Source organism: Protopterus annectens, chromosome 12.part0 (assembly GCF_019279795.1).
Source record: "Protopterus annectens isolate FY-2018-M chromosome 12.part0, PAN1.0, whole genome shotgun sequence".
In the NCBI taxonomy this organism is placed as follows: domain Eukaryota; kingdom Metazoa; phylum Chordata; order Ceratodontiformes; family Protopteridae; genus Protopterus; species Protopterus annectens.
The window spans coordinates 249,933,725-249,952,037 of NC_056746.1; the positions used below are offsets into that span (position 1 = coordinate 249,933,725).

Genomic DNA, 18,313 nt, shown 5'->3' on the forward strand with positions numbered 1-18,313 from the left:
TTATGCATGTTAATCTGTACATCACAGCACCAGACATGTTTAAAAACTCTGCAAGCCCTTGCAAAGATATCTGCTCCTTTAATGACACCTACCTCTTCAGGAAATTCCTCACCGACTAGAGACATGATCAGTGACGTTTTCCCCACTTTGGCTGAAAAGAATAAAAACAAAACATTTGAAAATCTCACTACATATCTTCACATGTATATTTAAGACAGAGTATCCTTCGAAATATTCAGATTCAGAAATTAGTTAATGAAGGTCATCATAAATGTATTCTGGACATTTTTAATTTCTACATGTAAAAGTATACAAAAATGTTTGTTATATTCTGTACACTTTAAACTATAAACTTATTTGCAATATTAGAAGTGCTCATGTATGTTCAGGCAGAGTACAGAACAATTCAGTTCACTGCATGTTTAAATAGTAAGCAGACAACAGTCAAACCCACTGTTGAGTTAAGCATCACCTAGTGAGGTCACCATATGCTGGTGGAGAAAAAGAAGTTATGTACCTACCATAACATTCCATGTGAGTTGTCCATCTCGCCTTCATTCTGTACGGATAGGTTTGGAACTGATCCCTGGTTCCGACTGGGCCATTTACTAAAACTCAGGGTCTTCAACTAGCTCGTGGCTCACTCCATATCCCATGATGCTGTAGGGCATTCCCCAGTTCTTGTTTGCTGATATAGAAATACTAACATGTAATACAATATACGTGTATAAAGAAATTATATATATATATATATATATACACATATACATACATATATATATATATATATATATATATATACACATACACATATACACACACACACGTGTATATATATATATATATATATATATATATATATATATATATATACACACACACACACACACACACACACATACATTATATATATATATATATATATATATACACATACATATATATATATATATATATATATATATATATATATATATATACATATACATATACACATGTATATATATATATATATATATATATATATAGAGAGAGAAAGGTTTCCTGTAAGCTAGTACGCTAAGAAGAGGGTCAAAGACCATTAGGTGCCAAATTGTAACCTCTCGTTTCTCTAGGAGCCAAAGGAAGGAGCTAGGAGGGTGAGATGCAAGAATGAAGGCGAGATGGACAACTCATATGGAGCCTTATGGTAGGTACATAACTTCTTTATGCGAAGTTGTCCTATCTTGCCTTCATTCTGTACTGATGGGACAGCGTCCCTAGCACCAATCTTCTTGGATGGCACATAGGAGTATATTCTTCAGAACATTGGGCCCAAAGGAGGCCCTGTCACTGGAGGCCATATATACTTTGCAATGAGCGATAAAGGGATGAGGCCTCACCCTCGTGGCTGCTTCACAAATGGTATCTATTTGTAATTTAGTACAAAATGCAGAGGAAGAAGAGACAGCTCTAGTAGAATGAGCTTTTATTTTGCCTGGTAGCTGTTTATTTACTGACTTATAAGTGAACGAAATACAGTCTGACAGCCACCTTGATAGAATAGTTTTTGCTACAGGCAGACCTTTTCTGCACTTTGAAAATTATACAAATACTTTTTTCCATTTTCCTGAATTCTTTTGTTCTGTGTAGATAGAACCGCAACTGGCTATGAACATCAAGCTGGTAAAGCATATATTCTGCCTTACTGCCATACTTGGGGAAAAAACTGGTAAGTCTATGGACTGGTTCAAGTTGGAATCTGAACATACTACTGGTAAAAAGGTTGGATTTGTTCAGAGTGACACCCTGTCAGTGTGGAACAACATATATGGGGGTTTTATAAATAATGCTTGCAACTCCGATACCCTCCTAGCTGAGGTGATAGCAACTAGGAAAATGGTCTTCCACGTTAAGAACTTTTAAGTCACATGATGATGAAGGTTCAAAGGGGGGAAGAATTATTCTGGACAGTACAACATTCAGGTTTCATGGTGGTAGTGGGAGCTTAATGGGTGGTCTCAAAAGATTAGTGCCTCTCAGAAAAGCCAGTGATAGTCTACGGGCCATAATATTTGGTCTTTCATTCCCAAAATGAAAATTTGAGGTCGCTACTAGTTGTACTCGAATAGTAGCTGCAGCTGCTCCTTCATTAAAAAGCTTCATCAAGAACTCTAAGATGGAAGATATAGGTGGTGAATAAGGATCAATACGATTCTCTAGTGCCCAGACTGAAAACCTCTTCCATTTACTGAGATATAATCTTCTTGTAGCTGTCTTATGAGAAGAAATAAGAATATGTTGTGCTGCAGATAAAAGTTTTTTTAGCCTGGCTATACTTGGGATTGGAGCAGCCAAGCTGTCAACCAGAAGATCTGAAGAGATGGATGGAGAACCTCCGAAGAACGGATCAGGAGATCTAGCACTGGGTGCAGACTCCAAGTCTCTTCCTGAAGATGAGGCCATAGGAAGGGGAACTATCAGAATTAAGGTCCTTCCCAAAACACTGGCTTTATGAAGAACTCTGAGTATCAATGGAAACTGGGGAAAGCGTAGAGAATACCAGGGGCCAATCGTGTACAAGTGCATCCCTTGGGGATTCCCCCAGAGGGGGGGTGGTTAGGACAAAGTAGCTGCTGCATTTTATGTTCATGGATGTGGCAAAAAGATTGCAGCAAGGTTGGCCCCATTTTCGGAAAATCATTTCCGCCACTTCTTGTTTTAGGGACCACTTATGACGCATTAGAATTGCTCTGCTGAGTTTGTCTGCTACTGGGATGTGCACTATCATCAGAAAGCGCTGGGAGGAAGTTACCCACTGCCATACTCTCAGAGCCTCTCGACAAAGGGGTTAAGATTCAGGTCCTCCTTGCTTATTTATACACCAAACAACTGACATGTTGTCTGTCTGGTTTGCAATTGTTCCTAATGGAAGAGAGTGTTGGAATGCCTGCAACACTAGAAGCACCGCTCTCATCTCTGGGACACTGACACGCAAATGGGCCTCGTAATCCTGGCACATGCCTTGGACTGTCCTTCCCTGATAATGCCCCCCTACCCTATCTGGGAGGCATCTGTGGTCACTGTGGCTAGAGGGGATGGGAGAATGAAAGTACAACCCAAGGTCACTTGATCTGAATATACCCACCAACGTAGGTTTCTCCTGCAACATTCTATTAGCATTATCTGATGTGACATCAGAAGTTCCTGCATGGACCATTGGGTGAATAGAAGCCACTGTAAGATTTTCATGCGCATCCGAGCTAGGGGGATTACAGTGATCGCTGCTGCCATTGTACCAAACACCTTGAGAATTGTCCTTGCTTGAGTCTTCGTTTTTGAGAGGTGGTCTCAAACCTGTGCTTGAAGGGTCTATATCCTGTCCGGTGAAAGTTTTACCATCATCTTAATACTGTCTAACTCTGCACCTATAAAAACAATATGCTGAGATGGCAATAAGGCAGATTTTTCGTAGTTTACTGAAATTCCTACATTTATTTATTTATTTATTTATTTATTTTACATTTGTTAACCGGGCTAGTCTAACTGGATATATTTCCATTTTCAGTAGAGGCCCAGGGAGAAAAGCTCCAGTGGCAACAAATAAAAATTGAAATTAAAAATTAAAAAATCAATATTAATACATAGTAAATGAAAGGATTTCCATAGAAGATTACTAAAAATACAGGAAGTAATAAGAATACTAAAAAATACAGGAAGTAATAATAAAGTAAAGTAGGTATTTACAATAGTAAAGGTGACAATATGTACAGGATAATTCATTATGCAGTGTGATTCATGTAGACTATCAGCGCATCAAATAGGATAGATACTTTCGGAGTATCAAGCAGGACAGATTACACCAGTATGTTGAATTCTGTTCAGTAGTTACAGTCCTACTTAAAGGAATGTGGATTAAATAGTGGTTCAAGAGGAGAAATATGTGTTGTGAAGCAGAAGGTTAATCAGGGTTGCTGCAGGGGCATAACCAGTGTGTTTTGAGGTGTCTTTTGAGGTTTTGTTTAAAGAGAGGCAGTGAAGAAATTAAAGTTAGTTCATTAGGCAGTAGGTTCCAGTTTTTTTCCCACAGAGTTGGAAAACAAAGAAACTCCAGCCATGTTGTTAGACTTGCTTATGCTAGCAAGAAATTTGCTGGAAGAGTGTAGAGAATTTAGATTTTTGTAGGGGATTATGAGATTGGAGAGTATAGGAGTGCTGTTAGGTTTATAAAATATCTTGTAGGCAATGGTGAGTTGGGAGACTTTCAGTTGATTTTGAAATTCAAGCCAGCCTAGCTGCATTAGATTCAGACAGTGGTGAGTTCTAAACGGATTGCCGGTGGCAAATCTGGCAATGTTATTATAGGAATTAGTTTGGTAAGATTATTTTTCTTTAGATTAATATATATGGGTGAGGCATACAGAAGAGTTGACATTAAATGGGAGTGTGCAAACTTAGTTCTGGCTATTGGCGTTAGGAAAGGTTTAATTCTATATAAGGAGCCTATTTTTCTGTTGACAGTTTTTATGGTGTTATTTATGTGGCTGTCAAATGTAAGGTTATTGTCAATAGTAATTCCTAACAATTGAGTGGTAGAGTCGGGGAATATAATTGTGCCATTATTGGAGATGACAGAGAAATCTATGGGGGAGGACTTACTGGTGGGTGTAAAGAGAAGGAGCTTAGTTTTTTTAGCATTGAGCAGGAGGCAACGTTTTGTGAACCATAATTCAACTATGTTGAATACATTCTGAGTTAGAGAATGTAGAACAGATGGGGAGTTTGCTGAGCATACTAGTGTAGAATCATCTGCATACTGAATGCAGGTGGCTTGCGGAATAGCTACATGGAGGCCATTGATAAACAGTGAGAAAAGAATTGGACCTAGAATAGAGCCCTGAGGGACTCAGAGTGTGACTGGCAGAAGGGATGATATATTATTTTCCCAGAGAACTGCCTGTTGCCTGGTAAGGTAGGACTTGAACCATTTAACTGCCAGACAGTCAAGGGAAAGGGATTCCAGAATGTTGATAATAAGGGCATGGTTTACCATGTCAAACGCTTTTGAGAGGTCAATAAAGAGTGCAGAAGAGAGGTTGTTTTTATTACGATTTCTATTGATGGCTTCTGTAAAGGATAATAGGGCTGCTGTGGTGCTATGGGATGGCCTAAAGCCATGCTGGCAGTTCGCTATGATGTTATGTTGAGATAAATGGTTTAATAGTTGTTGGTGAATGCATTTTTCCATAATTTTTGCTAAGGGTGATAATAGAGCTATTGGCCGGTAGTTAGAATAATCATTTGAGGTACCCCCTTTGTGTAGGGGATAATATGGGAGATTTTCCAGAAGTCTGGAACGATTCCTTCTTTGATGGTTCTATTTATGAGGATGGATAAGGGATAAGAAAATACTTTGGCTGCTTTTTGCAGGTATTCAGATGGTAGCTGGTCAGCAGGAGGAGTACAAGGTTTAGGTTTTTGGATGAATTTATAGATGAGAGTGGTTGAGATGGGTTGCAGATGGAAAGTTGGTAGACTGCCAGGTATGGTGGTGGGGAGGCTTGAGTTGTCAGGGACTAGTTGACTGGTTAGTGATTGTATGGTCTCTGTGAAGAAGGTACTGAAGGTATTGGCAGTTTGGTGGGGGGTATTTTGTTTGGCCTGAGATGGGATATACCATAAATGTAGATGTCCGAGAGGAATGCATCTGCAGTCTTTACAAATGGGTTGTCCTGTCGTCAGGCAGCCCTTCGGTCGGCCGGATTCCAAAGTCTGGGTCTGGCTTCGGCTGGTGTCGCACTTCACCCGATGTCATTGCGGCAGTTATTCGGGTATAAAGGCATCAGCCGACGCCATTTTCCTCAGTGTTTCTTGCCCCAGATGCCAGGTGCCCTCTTGGATGGCTAAATTTGGATAAATGCCAAAGTTTCCAAATAGTAGAGAGCAAACACATAAAATAAGCATGTATGTACATATATACAAACAAATACACCATAATAGATCCCCCCCCCAAGCTAGCTGTAGATTGGCAAATACCCTAAGAGTACCTCAGAGGGGAAGGAGGGTGGGTAATCCTGACTGCAGATGCATTCCTCTCGGACATCTACATTTATGGTAGGTACAAAACTGTACTATGTCCTTCAAGGATGCATCTGCAGTCTTTACAAATGGGTAGAATACCATAGCTAAACTAGGGGAGGAGGAAAGGAGAAGAAATTATGGTGTAGTTAGGATCCCTTGTAAAACAGCAGTGGCAAACCCTGCTCGGGATCTAGAGTATAAAGGTAAGTTATAATGCTTGGCAAATGTATGCACGGAGGTCCAAGTAGCAGCCTCTATAATGTCCTTGGTAGCCACTCCTCTTAAGAAAGCTGTGGTAGTGGCTGTAGCCCTTGTAGAATGAGGCCTTGTGTTCTGTGGAGTTTGCTTTCCATGGTAGGAGTAACAGAATCTGATGCAATTTCCTATCCACTTGGAGATTGTCTGTTTTGAAATTGCTTTTCCTTCCCTTCCTGTTGCATATGCTACCAGAAGCTGGTCAGTTTTTCTATTGCCCTTGGTTCTGTCCAGGTAGTAGCGTAACTGTCTATGTACATCCAAAGTATGCAGCAGTCTTTCCCCCCTGTTCTGTGGATTGGGGAAGAATGTAGGTAGGTGGATAGCCTGGTTTAAAGATACTCTGGATACCACCTTAGGCATAAATGTAGGATTTGTTCTCATGGACACTCTGTCTTGATGGAAGATTAGGAAGGGTTGTACTGCCATTAAAGCCCTTCTTGCTGAGGTAATTGCCAGCAGGAAAGCAGTTTTCCAGGATAAGTGTTGAAGTTCTGCTGTTGCTGCTGGTTCGAAAGGGGGGAGTGTCAATTTTTCTAGCACAAAGTTCAAGTCCCATGCTGGCAACGGTGGTTTCCTAGGAGGTTTTACATTTTTAATTCCTCTCAGAAACTGCCTGAGTAGAGGATGCGAGAAGACAGGGGGATCGAAGCTGTATTCTGCAGAAATAGCTGATGCATGTATCTTGATGGAGGAATAGGACAGGCCTGTATGGAAAAGCTCTGCCAAATACTCCAGGATGTTGGCTATGTCTACCTTTGAAACATCTTTTCCCCTTTCAGTACTCCAAATGAGAAATCTTTTCCATTTTCCTGCATAGTTCCTTCTTGTTGAAGGTCTGCGGGCCTCAAGGATAATGTCTTTAACCCTTTGGGATAAATCTGGGTTAGTTGTTCTTATGTAATGTTCCAGGCAGTCAGCTGCAGAGCTTTCAGGTTTGGATGCAGGGTGTTGTAGCCGCTCTGAGTTAACAGCAATGGGATCAGGGGTAGTGTCCACATTTGTCCCCGAGACATGCTCCTCAGTAATGGGTACCAATGTTGTCTTGGCCAGTCTGGAGCTATCAGAATGATCCTTGGACGTTCCTCTTTGATTTTCAATAGCACCTTGTGCATCAAAGGAAGAGGTGGGAATGCATATGCTGTCAGGTTTTTCCAACTGAAGGATAGAGAGTCCACCTTCCAAGCAAGTGGGTGGTACGTTCTTGTGCAGAATTTCTTGAGCTGGTGATTGAGCGGGGATGCGAATAGGTCTATCTGTGGTAGTCCCCATTTCCTTGTGATGGCCTTGAAGATGTCCGGGTGTAGCATCCATTCGTGAGCATCCGAGGTAGTTCTGCTTAATATGTCTGCTAGGATGTTTTCTTTTCCCGGTACAAAAATTGCTTGTAACTGAATGTTGTAGCTCAGAGCCATATTCCATAGGTCCAGTGCCATCCAGCATAGAGGGTATGAATGAGTACCTCCCTGTTTGTTGATGTACTACATGACTGTGGTGTTGTCTGTCCTTATCATCAACTGGCCTTCTTGGAGGAATGGTCTGAAATTCTGGATTGCCAGTTTTACTGCCAGCATTTCCTTTTGATTTATGTGCAGGTGCAGCTGATCTTGAGTCCATAAGCCTTGTATGCACTTGTCCAGCATGTGGGCCCCCCAACCGAGGTCTGAGGCGTCCGTTGTGATGGTTTGGCTTGGTTGAATGCTGTGGAAGGGCAAACCTGGGTTTGACTGACATGCCTGAGCCCACCATAGAAACTCTTGTTTCAGGCATGGGATTAGAGGTATTTCGGTTTCTAGGCTGTGCCTGTGTTGAGACCATAAGTTCTTCAGGTACCACTGTAGCTTTCTCATATGTAGTCTGGCATGAGGGACCATGATTATGCAGGATGCCATGAAGCCCAAGGCCTGCAGTACTTTCCTTGCTGTTAGTCGGCTCTGTTTTGTTAATGCCAAGAGGTAGAGAGGAAGTTGTTCTTGCTTTTCTGCAGTTAGGAATGCCATCTGTTTTGTTGTGTCCAATTCTGCACCTAAGAAGGTTATTCTTTGGGATGGAATCAGTCTTGATTTTTTTATATTGACTGTATATCCCAGGGCTTGCAGTAAGTAGATGACTCTTTGTAAGTCTTCTGTTAGCTTGTTTTTGTTGTCCGCTTGTATCAGGCAGTCGGTCCAGGTATGGATATATTTGGATTCCCTGAAGCCTGCAGTGAGCGATTACTGATGCCAGGCATTTCGTGAACACTCTGGGCGCAGTAGATAAGCCAAAGGGCAATGCTGAGAATTGATAATGCTCTGATCCTGCAAGAAATCTGAGGTATCTTCTGCAATTTGGTCATATGGGGACGTGCAGGTATGCCTCCTTGAGATCTAGAGTCACCAGCCAAGACTCCTTGCCCAGCATGGGAAGAGGTTGCTGTAGGGTCAGCATTTTGAATTTTGGAACAATGATGAATGTGTTTAAAGCGGACAGGTCGAGAAGAGGCCTCCAATTGTTTTCTTTTCTTGGTACCAGGAAGAGTCTGGAATAAAATCCCTTTCCTTGTTCCATAGATGGTACCTTTTCCACAGCTCTCATTTTTACTAATTGAGCTATTTGTTTTAGAGCTTCTGTCTTTTGATTTGGTGGCAGGTTTGGCATTCCTCTTTTTGCTGGTAAGGTATGGAAATGAAACCTGTAGCCTTGGTCTATAGTTTGCAAAATCCACTTGTCTCTTGTGATGCAGTGCCAGTTTTTTGAAAATAAGGCTAACTTTCTGCCTAAGGGTGCTGCTATTTGTTCCCTGGTAGGCGGTGCCAGAGCCAAGTCACTGTGATTGTCCTGTTGCAGTGGTAGTAGTTGTGTCTGTGCCTCGTTGGTTGTTACCTTGCCACTGGCGTCCCCTGTAGGCACCTCCTCTGGATTGGTTTCTGCCTCTTGAACGCCTATTCCTGCCTCTCTGTGTTTTAGAGGAGTCTGGAAAGGACCAATTTTTGGAAGGCCAGTTCCTGCTAAACCTTGGAGGCTGAACCTGTAAGAAATCTTTCACTGTTTGCACAGATTTTGCCTTCTCTTCCATTTTCTTCAGTACCTGCTGAGCAGGAGAACCAAATAAATTGACCTTATCCATAGGAGCATCTAACAGTTTTGCTTTGACATGATCCGGCAAGACTTGTTCTTTCAACCATGCATGCCTTCTGATAACTGTGCCAGTCATGGCTGATCTAAAGGAAGCCTCCAGTGCATCATAGCCATATTTTAAAGAATGGTTACTAACCTGCTGAATGTTATGCACCATTTCAAGAACATATTTCTTATCTAACGAGTCATCAGAGGACAGTTTCTTAGTTAACTGATCAAGCATAAACTCCTGGTATTGGATCATATGAAACTGGCAGTTCAATGCCCTAGCTGAGAGAGTAGCAGAGGTGTATACTTTTTTACCCCATCTCTCTAAGGACATGGATTCCCTTTCAGAGGGGAGGGGATTTTTAACTGAGGTCGAAGCTACTGCCTTAGGCCCCTGGGAGATAGTCTCGGGATCTGCAAAAGGGGCCTTGTATAAATGGTGATGTGTGTCCGGGACCCTGTAGAACCTATCGGGCTTAGCAGGGGCTGGAGGTAAAGTATCAGGAGCAGTGCAAGCATCATTAAATGCATCATCTACAACAGGAAGAACTGGAGGTATAGCTAAAGGCCTATGTTGTGGTAAATGCAAAAAAGTCCTAAGCCTTTTCCTTGAATCTGAGAAATCTTGCCCCTGCCATTGAAATTGCTCCCTCATGGCATGTAAGGTTTCCCCAAAGAAAAATTCCTCTGGTGGAGAGGCAGAAGGAATCGATTCCTCAGCATCGGAGTCTTCATAAGTAGAAAAAGGAGCCTCTGGATGGTCTGTATTGTCTGAATCATCAGAAGAATCATCTGAGGACACTGGCTCCGGGGGCTCTGCTCTAGGTCTCTTTTCTGGAGGAGGTTGAGAGGCCCTGTCTGGATGAGGCTGGGATCCCCTTATTAAAGAGATGAGATCCTCTGCCAGAGTAAGCATTTGGGAACTGGAGCTGGGCCTGTGAGAGGGGGCTTAACAGGCACCGACTTAGAGGTTTTGGCTGCTTTAGCCCTGGCAAAGGCCTTTATGGACATGGCTGCAGGAGGCCTAGCAGCACCACGTGCAGGGGTTGAAACATCCAAGGGGATGGTGTCCGATAACTCTTGTGAAACCACAGTAGCAGGTTGGATTTCAGAGGCCGATTCAACCAGGTTAGAAGGGCCTCGGTAGTAGTCATGGATTCGCTGAAGTTAGAACCGCTTGCTCGGTTTCGCCGAAACCGAGACACTCGCGTTTGCTTAACTGCGGTTTCGGCCGAAACCGCGACCGCGAGTGTCGGTCCTTTCTTGCTTTCTTAGCAACTTGTGAAGTCGGAGGATCCGACGGCATAATGTACGCGAAATCTGAGCCAAAAAACTGTTCAGCAAACTCCGACCGACGTCTAAGCGTCCGTCGGTTAAAAGAAGCACAGGCTAAACAAGCTGCTACGTCGTGGTCTGGGCCTAAGCAAGGTAAGCAGTAAGAGTGGAAATCTTTATGAGGTATTTGTTTCCCACAAGTTAAACAGTTATTCACTTTTTCGGACATCGGCTGAGGCAAGAAAGAGTCCCCAACGGGGTACTTAGCTTTTTAGAAGTCTTCGAAGTAGTATTCGGTAGTAGTAATCTCTGGATCTGACCGACCGGCACTTGCGAACAGCTTCTGCTTCGGGCGCCACGCGGCAAGAAAGACTGAGGAAAATGGCGTCGGCTGATGCCTTTATACCCGAATAACTGCCGCAATGACGGCGGGTGAAGTGCGACACCAGCCGAAGCCAGACCCAGACTTTGGAATCCGGCCGACCGAAGGGCTGCCTGACGACAGGACAACCCATTTGTAAAGACTGCAGATGCATCCTTGAAGGACATCAGGAGTTTATTTATACTAGACCAGAACTTCTGGGGATTGTTGAGGTGATTTTGCTGTAATTTACAGTAGTAGTTATTTTTGTCTAAGTATTGCCTTTTTTGTACTATCTCAACTGCCTAAAAGTTTGTTGATCTGAGATATTTTTGTTAGCTCTCCATTTAGCCCAAGACTTGTTCCTAAGTAAAATTTTTTGTTTGGTTTCTTTAGAAAGCCAGGGGGCAGGTTTGGACTTCATTCTAATGGACCGTTTGGGTGCGTGCTTATCAAGGATCGATAAGAATTTAGAGTTTAGGTATTTAACAGCTTCTTCAAGTGGTAGAGTTTTTAAAGGGTTCCAGTCACAGGCTCTAAGTTCATTTTGGAATAGTACTGGGTTAAAGTGTTTGTTGGTACGTGCAATCCTATATGAGGGGGTTAGAGATATCATTTTTTTGCCTTAGGATGTAGGTACATGAGCACAGAGATTCAAAATGGTATCTCTTGCTTGTGAAAGTAGATACCTGGTGGTGGTGGTTAGGAGCCAGTCATCTAAATATGTAAACACTTGGAATCCTGAAGCCTCAGGTAAGCCATAACCACTGCCATAAATTTGGTGAACACTCTGGGGGTTGTAGTGTGACCAAAGGGCAGAGCTCAAAATTGGCAATGACTAGCTCCCAGCCAAAAGCGCAGGTAACTCCTGGATGGCTTGTCCATTTTTATGTGGTAGTACACATCCTGGAGATCTACAGAGCACATCCAATTGTCTTTTCCCAGAAAAGAGACTATCGACTGCAGTGTAACCACCTGGAACCTTGTCTTTTTTACAGATTTGTTCAATCTGTTGAGATCCAGTATGGGTCTCCAGTCCCGTTTTCTTTGGAACTAAAAAGAGCCTTGAGTAAATCCCAGATCCTATCTGGTCTGCAGGGACCGGTTGGATGACTTTTTTCTAGCAACTTCTGAACTTCTATGGTTGCTTGTTTCCTGTGAATGGGTGGAACATCCGGAATCCTTTTTATTAGTGAGGGTGGCATGGAGAAGGGTATAGAGTAACCTCTGGAAATGACACTTTGTACCCATTTGTCTTTTGTTATTTTGAGCCAGGCATCTGGGTACAAAGATAAGCGACCACCGACTGCCTCCAGAGAAGGACAGATGGGCCTCCTTTCAGGAGCACTGAAAGGGCTTACCAAAGAAAGATTCTCAGTCACCCTGGTTTTGCAGATCCCCCTGCCATGTGGCCAGCATCTTCCATTATAACCTCCTCCTCTATCCCTGGAGGAAGATTCACCACGTGTGTCTTTAAAGGCTCTCTGGGATTTTCAAAACCACATTTTCCCTCCCTTTTGACCCTTGGAATAGGGACTAGAAGTGGTGGAAAAATGGATTCCAATGGCAGAAAGTCTTTCCTTCCTGATCACACCTGGTTAGTGTTTCTTTGACTTTAGGCTCGAACAGGAACGAACCATCGAAGGGGGTATTAATGAAGGATGACTTGAAGGGTTCCACAAAGGTACACAAGCACATTCAAGAATGTCTCCTAAGGGCAATTTCTGAACTCGATGACCTACTTGCTCCATCGGCTGCATAAGGTATGAGGCTCATAGATGAGTTAACTACTGAATTGAGGGTGGAGAGCTGGGAGGATACTTTATCTGCCATTCCCGTAGCTACAAAACCCTGGAGAGCAACTCCAAGCTCCTTTAGGAGATCTCTCTGTAACTTGGTGAAATGAGTGCGTAACTCAGGGACCGTAGTGTAAAGGTCGCTGAAGAGAACATGCACTTACTGTACCTGCCCATTGTACATGACTCTCTGTTTGGAGGATGGATAGACGTGGATGTTTCTGATAACTCCTTTTTGGTGGCTGCCGCCACCACCATAGCATCTATGGGTACACCTTTTGTGCGAAATGTCTTGTCTTCTGGGGATGTTATGAATTTATTTGGCCTCCTAGTGACAGGTTCCACTGTGCCCACAGACTCCCACACCTTTCGACAAACTAATTCCATGAGCTCTTCAAAAGGCGGAGACACCCAAATGGCAGAAGTTCAAGACCCAAAATCCTTCTGGTAAAAGTACAGTTTTGTACCTACCATAAATGTAGATGTCCGATAGGCATGCATCTGCAGTCCTTACAAATGGGTTGTCCTGTCGTCAGGCAGCCCTTTGGTCGGCCGGATTCCAAAGTCTGGGTCTGGCCTTGGCTGGTGTCGCACTTCACCAGACGTCATAGCTGCAGTTCTTCGGGTATAAAGGCATCAGCCGACGCCATTTTCCTCAGTGTTTCTTGCCCCAGATGCCAGGTGCCCTCTAGGAAGGCTAAATTTGGATAAATGCAAATGGTTCCAAATAGTAGAGAGCAAACAAAAAATAAGCATGTATGTACATATATACAAACAAATACACCATAACAGATTCCCCCAGCTAGCTACAAGATGGGCAAATACCCTAGGAGTACCACAGAGGGGAAGGAGGGTGGGTAATCCTGACTGCAGATGCATGCCTATCGGACATCTACATTTATGGTAGGTACAAAACTGTACTATGTCCTTCAAGGATGCATCTGCAGTTCTTACAAATGGGTAGAATACCATAGCCAAACTGGGGGAGGAGGAGAAATAAGATTATGGTGTAGTTAAGATCCCTTGCAAAACAGCAGTGGCAAAACCTGCTCGGGATCTGGAGTATAAAGGTAAATTATAATGCTTGGCAAATGTATGCACGGAGCTCCAAGTAGCAGCCTCTAAAATGTCTTTGGTAGCCACTCCTCGTAAAAAAGCTGTGGTAGTGGCTGTAGCCCTTGTAGAGTGAGGCCTGATGTTTTTTGGAGTTTTCTTCCCATGGTAGGAGTAACAAAATCTAATGCAATTTCCTATCCACTTAGAGATTGTCTGTTTTGAAATTGCTTTTCCTTCCATTCCTGATGCATATGCTACTAGTAGCTGGTCAGTTTTTCTATTGCTCTTGGTCCTGGCCAGGTAGTAACGTAATTGTCTATGTACATCCAAGGTATGCAACAGTCTTTCTCCCCTGTTCTGTGGGTTGGGGAAGAATGTAGGTAGGTGGATAGCTTGATTTAAAGATACCCTGGAGACCACCTTTGGCATAAAAGTAGGATTAGTTCTCATGGACACTATCTTGATGGAAGATCAGGAAGGGCTGTACTGCCATTAGTGCCTGTAGCTCAGATACCCTTCTTGCTGAAGTGATTGCAAGCAGGAAAGCAGTTTTCCATGATAAGTACTGTAATTCTGCTGTTGCTGCTGGCTCGAAAGGAGGGAGTGTCAACTTTTCTAGCACAAAGTTCAAGTCCCATGCTGGCAATGGTGGCCTCCTAGGTGGCTTTACATTTTTAATCCCTCTCAGAAACTGCCTGAGCAGAGGATGTGAGAAGATTGGAGGATCCAAGTTGTATTCTGCTGAAATAGCTGATGCATGAATCTTAATGGAAGAATAGGACAGGCCGTTGTGGAAGAGCTCTGCCAAGTATTCCAGGATGTTAGCTATGTTTACCAGTGAAACATTCTCTCCTTTTGCAGTACTCCAAATGAGATATCTTTTCCATTTTGCTGAATAATTTTTTCTTGTTGAGGGTCTGCGAGCCTCCAAGATAATGTCTTTAACCCTTTGAGATAAATCTGGGTTATTTGGTCTTATGCAATGTTCCAGGCAGCCAGCTGCAGTGTTTTCAGGTTTGGATGCAGGGTTTTGAAGTTGTTCTGTGTTAACAGCAAGGGAACTAGGGGCAGAGGCCATATTTGTTCCCGAGACATACTCCTCAGTAATGGGTACCAATGTTGCCTTGGCCAGTCTGAAGCTATCAGGATGATCCTTGGACGGCCTTCTTTGATCTTCAATAGCACCTTGTGCATCAAAGGAAGAGGTGGGAATGCATATGCTGTCAGGTTTTTCCAACTGAAAGAGAGGGAGTCCACTTTCTAAGCAAGTGGGTGGTACGTCCTTGTGCAGAATTTTTTCAGTTGGTGATTGTGTGGGGATGCAAATAAGTCTATTTCTGGTAGTCCCCATTTCCCTGTAATGGTTTTGAAGATGTCCGGATGCAGCATCCATTCGTGGGCATCCATGGTAGATCTGCTTAGGATGTCTGCTAGTATATTTTCTTTTCCTGGCACAAAAATTGCTTGTAGCTGAATGTTGAAGCTCAGTGCCACATTCCAGAGGTCCATTGCCATCCGGCATAGAGGGTATGAATGTGTGCCTCCCTGTTTGTTGATGTACCACATAACTGTGGTGTTGTCCGTCCTTATCAGCAGTTGACCCTGTCGAAGAAATGGTCTGAATGCCTGAATTGCCAGTTTTACTGCCAGCATTTCCTTTTGATTTATGTGTAGGTGCAGCTGGTCTTGAGTCCATAAGCCTTGTATGCACTTGTCCAGCATGTGTGCCCCCAACCGAGGTCTGAGGCGTCTGTTGTGATGGTCTGGCTTGGTTGAGTGCTGTGGAAGGGCAGTCCCTTGTTTGATTGACAGGCCTAAGCCCACCATTGGAATTCTTGTTTCAGGCATGGAATTATTGGAATTTGGGTTTCTAGGCTGTGCTTGTGCTGAGACCATAAATTCCTTAGGTACCACTGTAACTTTCTCATATGTAGTCTGGCATGTGGAATGAATATTATGCAGGATGCCATGTAACCGAGAGCTTGCAGGACTTTTCTTGCTGTTAGCTGGTTCTGCTTTGTTAATGCCATGAAGTAGAAAGTGAGTTGCTCCTGTTTTTCTACTGTCAGGAATGCCATTTGTTTTGATGTGTCCAGATCTGCACCCAAGAAGGTTATCCTTTGGGATGGTATCAGCCTTGACTTTTTTATATTGACTGTGTATCTCAGGGCTTGTAGTAGATGAATGACCCTTTCCAAATCTTTTGTTAATTTGTTTTTGTTGTCCGCTTGTAACAGGCAGTCGTCCAGGTAAGGGTAAATTTGAATTCCTGAAGCCTGCAATGAGCAATTACTGATGCCAGGCATTTCGTGAATACTCTGGGCAGTAGATAAGCCAAAGGGCAATGCTGAGAATTGATAATGCTCTGATCCTGCAAGAAATCTGAGGTATCTTCTGCAATTTGGTCGTATGGGGACGTGCAGGTATGCCTCCTTGAGATCTAGAGTTACCAGCCAAGACTCCTTGCCCAGCATGGGAAGAAGCTGCTGTAGGGTCAGCATTTTGAATTTTGGAACAATGAGGTATGTGTTTAAAGCTTAACAGGTCGAGAATAGGTCTCCATTGGTTTTCTTTTCTTGGTACCAGGAAGAGTCTGGAGTAAAATCCTTGCCCTTGTTCCATAGATGGTACCCTTTCTACAGCTCTCATCCTTAGTAAGTGAGTTATTTGTTCTAGAGCTTCTGTCTTCTGATTTGGAGGTAGGTTTGGCATTCCTCTCTTCCTTGGTAGAGTATGGAAGTGAAACCTGTAACCTTGGTCTATTGTCTGTAAAATCCATTTGTCTCCTGTGATGTAATGCCAGTTTACTGAAAATAAGGCTAGCTTCCCGCCTAAGGGTGCCTCTAGTTGTTCCCTGGTAGGTGGTGCCAGAGCCAAGTCACTGCGATTGTCCTGTGGAAGTGGTGGTGGCTGGATCTGTGGCTGTACCTCGCTGGTTGTTAGCCTGCCACTGACGCCCCTGTAGGCACCTCTGGATTGACCCCTGCCTCTTGAGCGCCTATTCCTGCCTCTCGGAGCTCTGGAGGTGTCTGGAAAGGACCAATTCTTGGAAGGCCAGTTCCTGCTAAACCTTGGAGGCTGGACCTGCAAGAAATCCTTGACTGTCTGGACAGATTTTGCTTTCTCTTCCACCTTCTTCAGCACCTGCCGCAGGGAGCCAAACAAATTGAGCTTATCCATGGGAGCATCTAGGAGCTTTGATTTAACATGGTCTGGTAAGGACTGCTCTTTTAACCATGCATGTCTTCTGATCACTGTGCCAGTCATGGCTGATCTAAAGGAAGCCTCCAGTGCATCATAGCCGCATTTTAAGGAATGATTACTGACTTGCTGAATGTTATGTACCATTTCCTGTACAGATTTTTTGTCTAATGGTTCATCCGAGGACAGTTTTTTAGTTAATTGGTCTAACATAAATTCCTGATACTGAATCATGTGGAATTGACAATTCAAGGCCCTAGCTGAAAGAGTAGCAGAAGTGTAAACTTTTTTACCCCATCTCTCTAAGGCCCTAGATTCCCTTTCAGAGGGGAGGGGGTTTTTGGTAGAAGTAGCTGCTACAGCCTTGGGTCCCTGGGAGATAGTTTCGGGATCTGCAAAAGGGGCTTTATACAAATGATAATGTGTGTCCGGAACCCTGTAGTACCCATCGGGCTTAGCAGGGGCCGGAGGAAGAGAATCAGGAGCAGTACAAGCATCATTAAAAGCATCATCCACAACAGTAAGTACTGGAGGAATGGCTAAAGGCCTATGCTGTGGCAAATACAAAAAGGTTCTAAGCCTTTTCCTAGAGTCTGAAAAATCCTGGCCCTGCCATTGAAATTGTTCCCTCATAGCATGCAAGGTTTCCCCAAAAGAAAATTCCTCAGGCGGAGAGACAGAAGGAATGGACTCTTCTGCATCAGAGTCCTCATAAGGAGAAAAGGGGCCCTCAGGAGGGTTTGAATTATCTGATTCATCAGAGGAGCCATCTGAAGAAACTGGCTCAGGGGCTCTACTCTAGTCCTCTTCTCTGGAGGTGGGTGAGAGGCCCTGTCTGGATGTGGTTGGGATCCCCGGATCAAAGAAATGAGATCCTCTGCTAGACTAAGCATTTGTGAACTAGAGCTAGGCCTGTGAGAGGGGTCTTAGCAGGCACAGATTTGGTAGTTTTGCTGCTTTAGCCCTGGCAAAGGCCTTAATCGACATGGATGCAGGAGGCCTAGCAGCTCCACGTGCAGGGGTAGAAATATCCAAAGGGATAGTATCAGATAAATCCTGTGAACCTGCAAGAGCAGGTGGGATTTCAGTAGCAGATTCAGCCAGGCTGGATGAGGCCTCGGTAAGTGGCAAGCCGGCCGAAGGAAGAACCGTGGACTCTGTTTCAGCCGAAACCAAGACACTCGCGGTTGGCTTAACCGCGGTT

At 43.7% G+C, this 18,313-nt stretch overlaps 1 protein-coding gene across 1 annotated transcript in view; it reads right to left on the reverse strand.

Annotated features, from left to right (window-relative positions):
* The window catches only part of LOC122816485 (mitochondrial Rho GTPase 2-like), a gene marked incomplete in the record, with an annotated part of 1,688,264 nt that overhangs the window by 1,450,357 nt on the left and 219,594 nt on the right, over positions 1-18,313 (reverse strand). Inside the window, 1 exon segment of the mRNA XM_044089310.1 lies at positions 93-151. Within this exon segment, the coding sequence (XP_043945245.1) occupies positions 93-151 (59 nt within the window).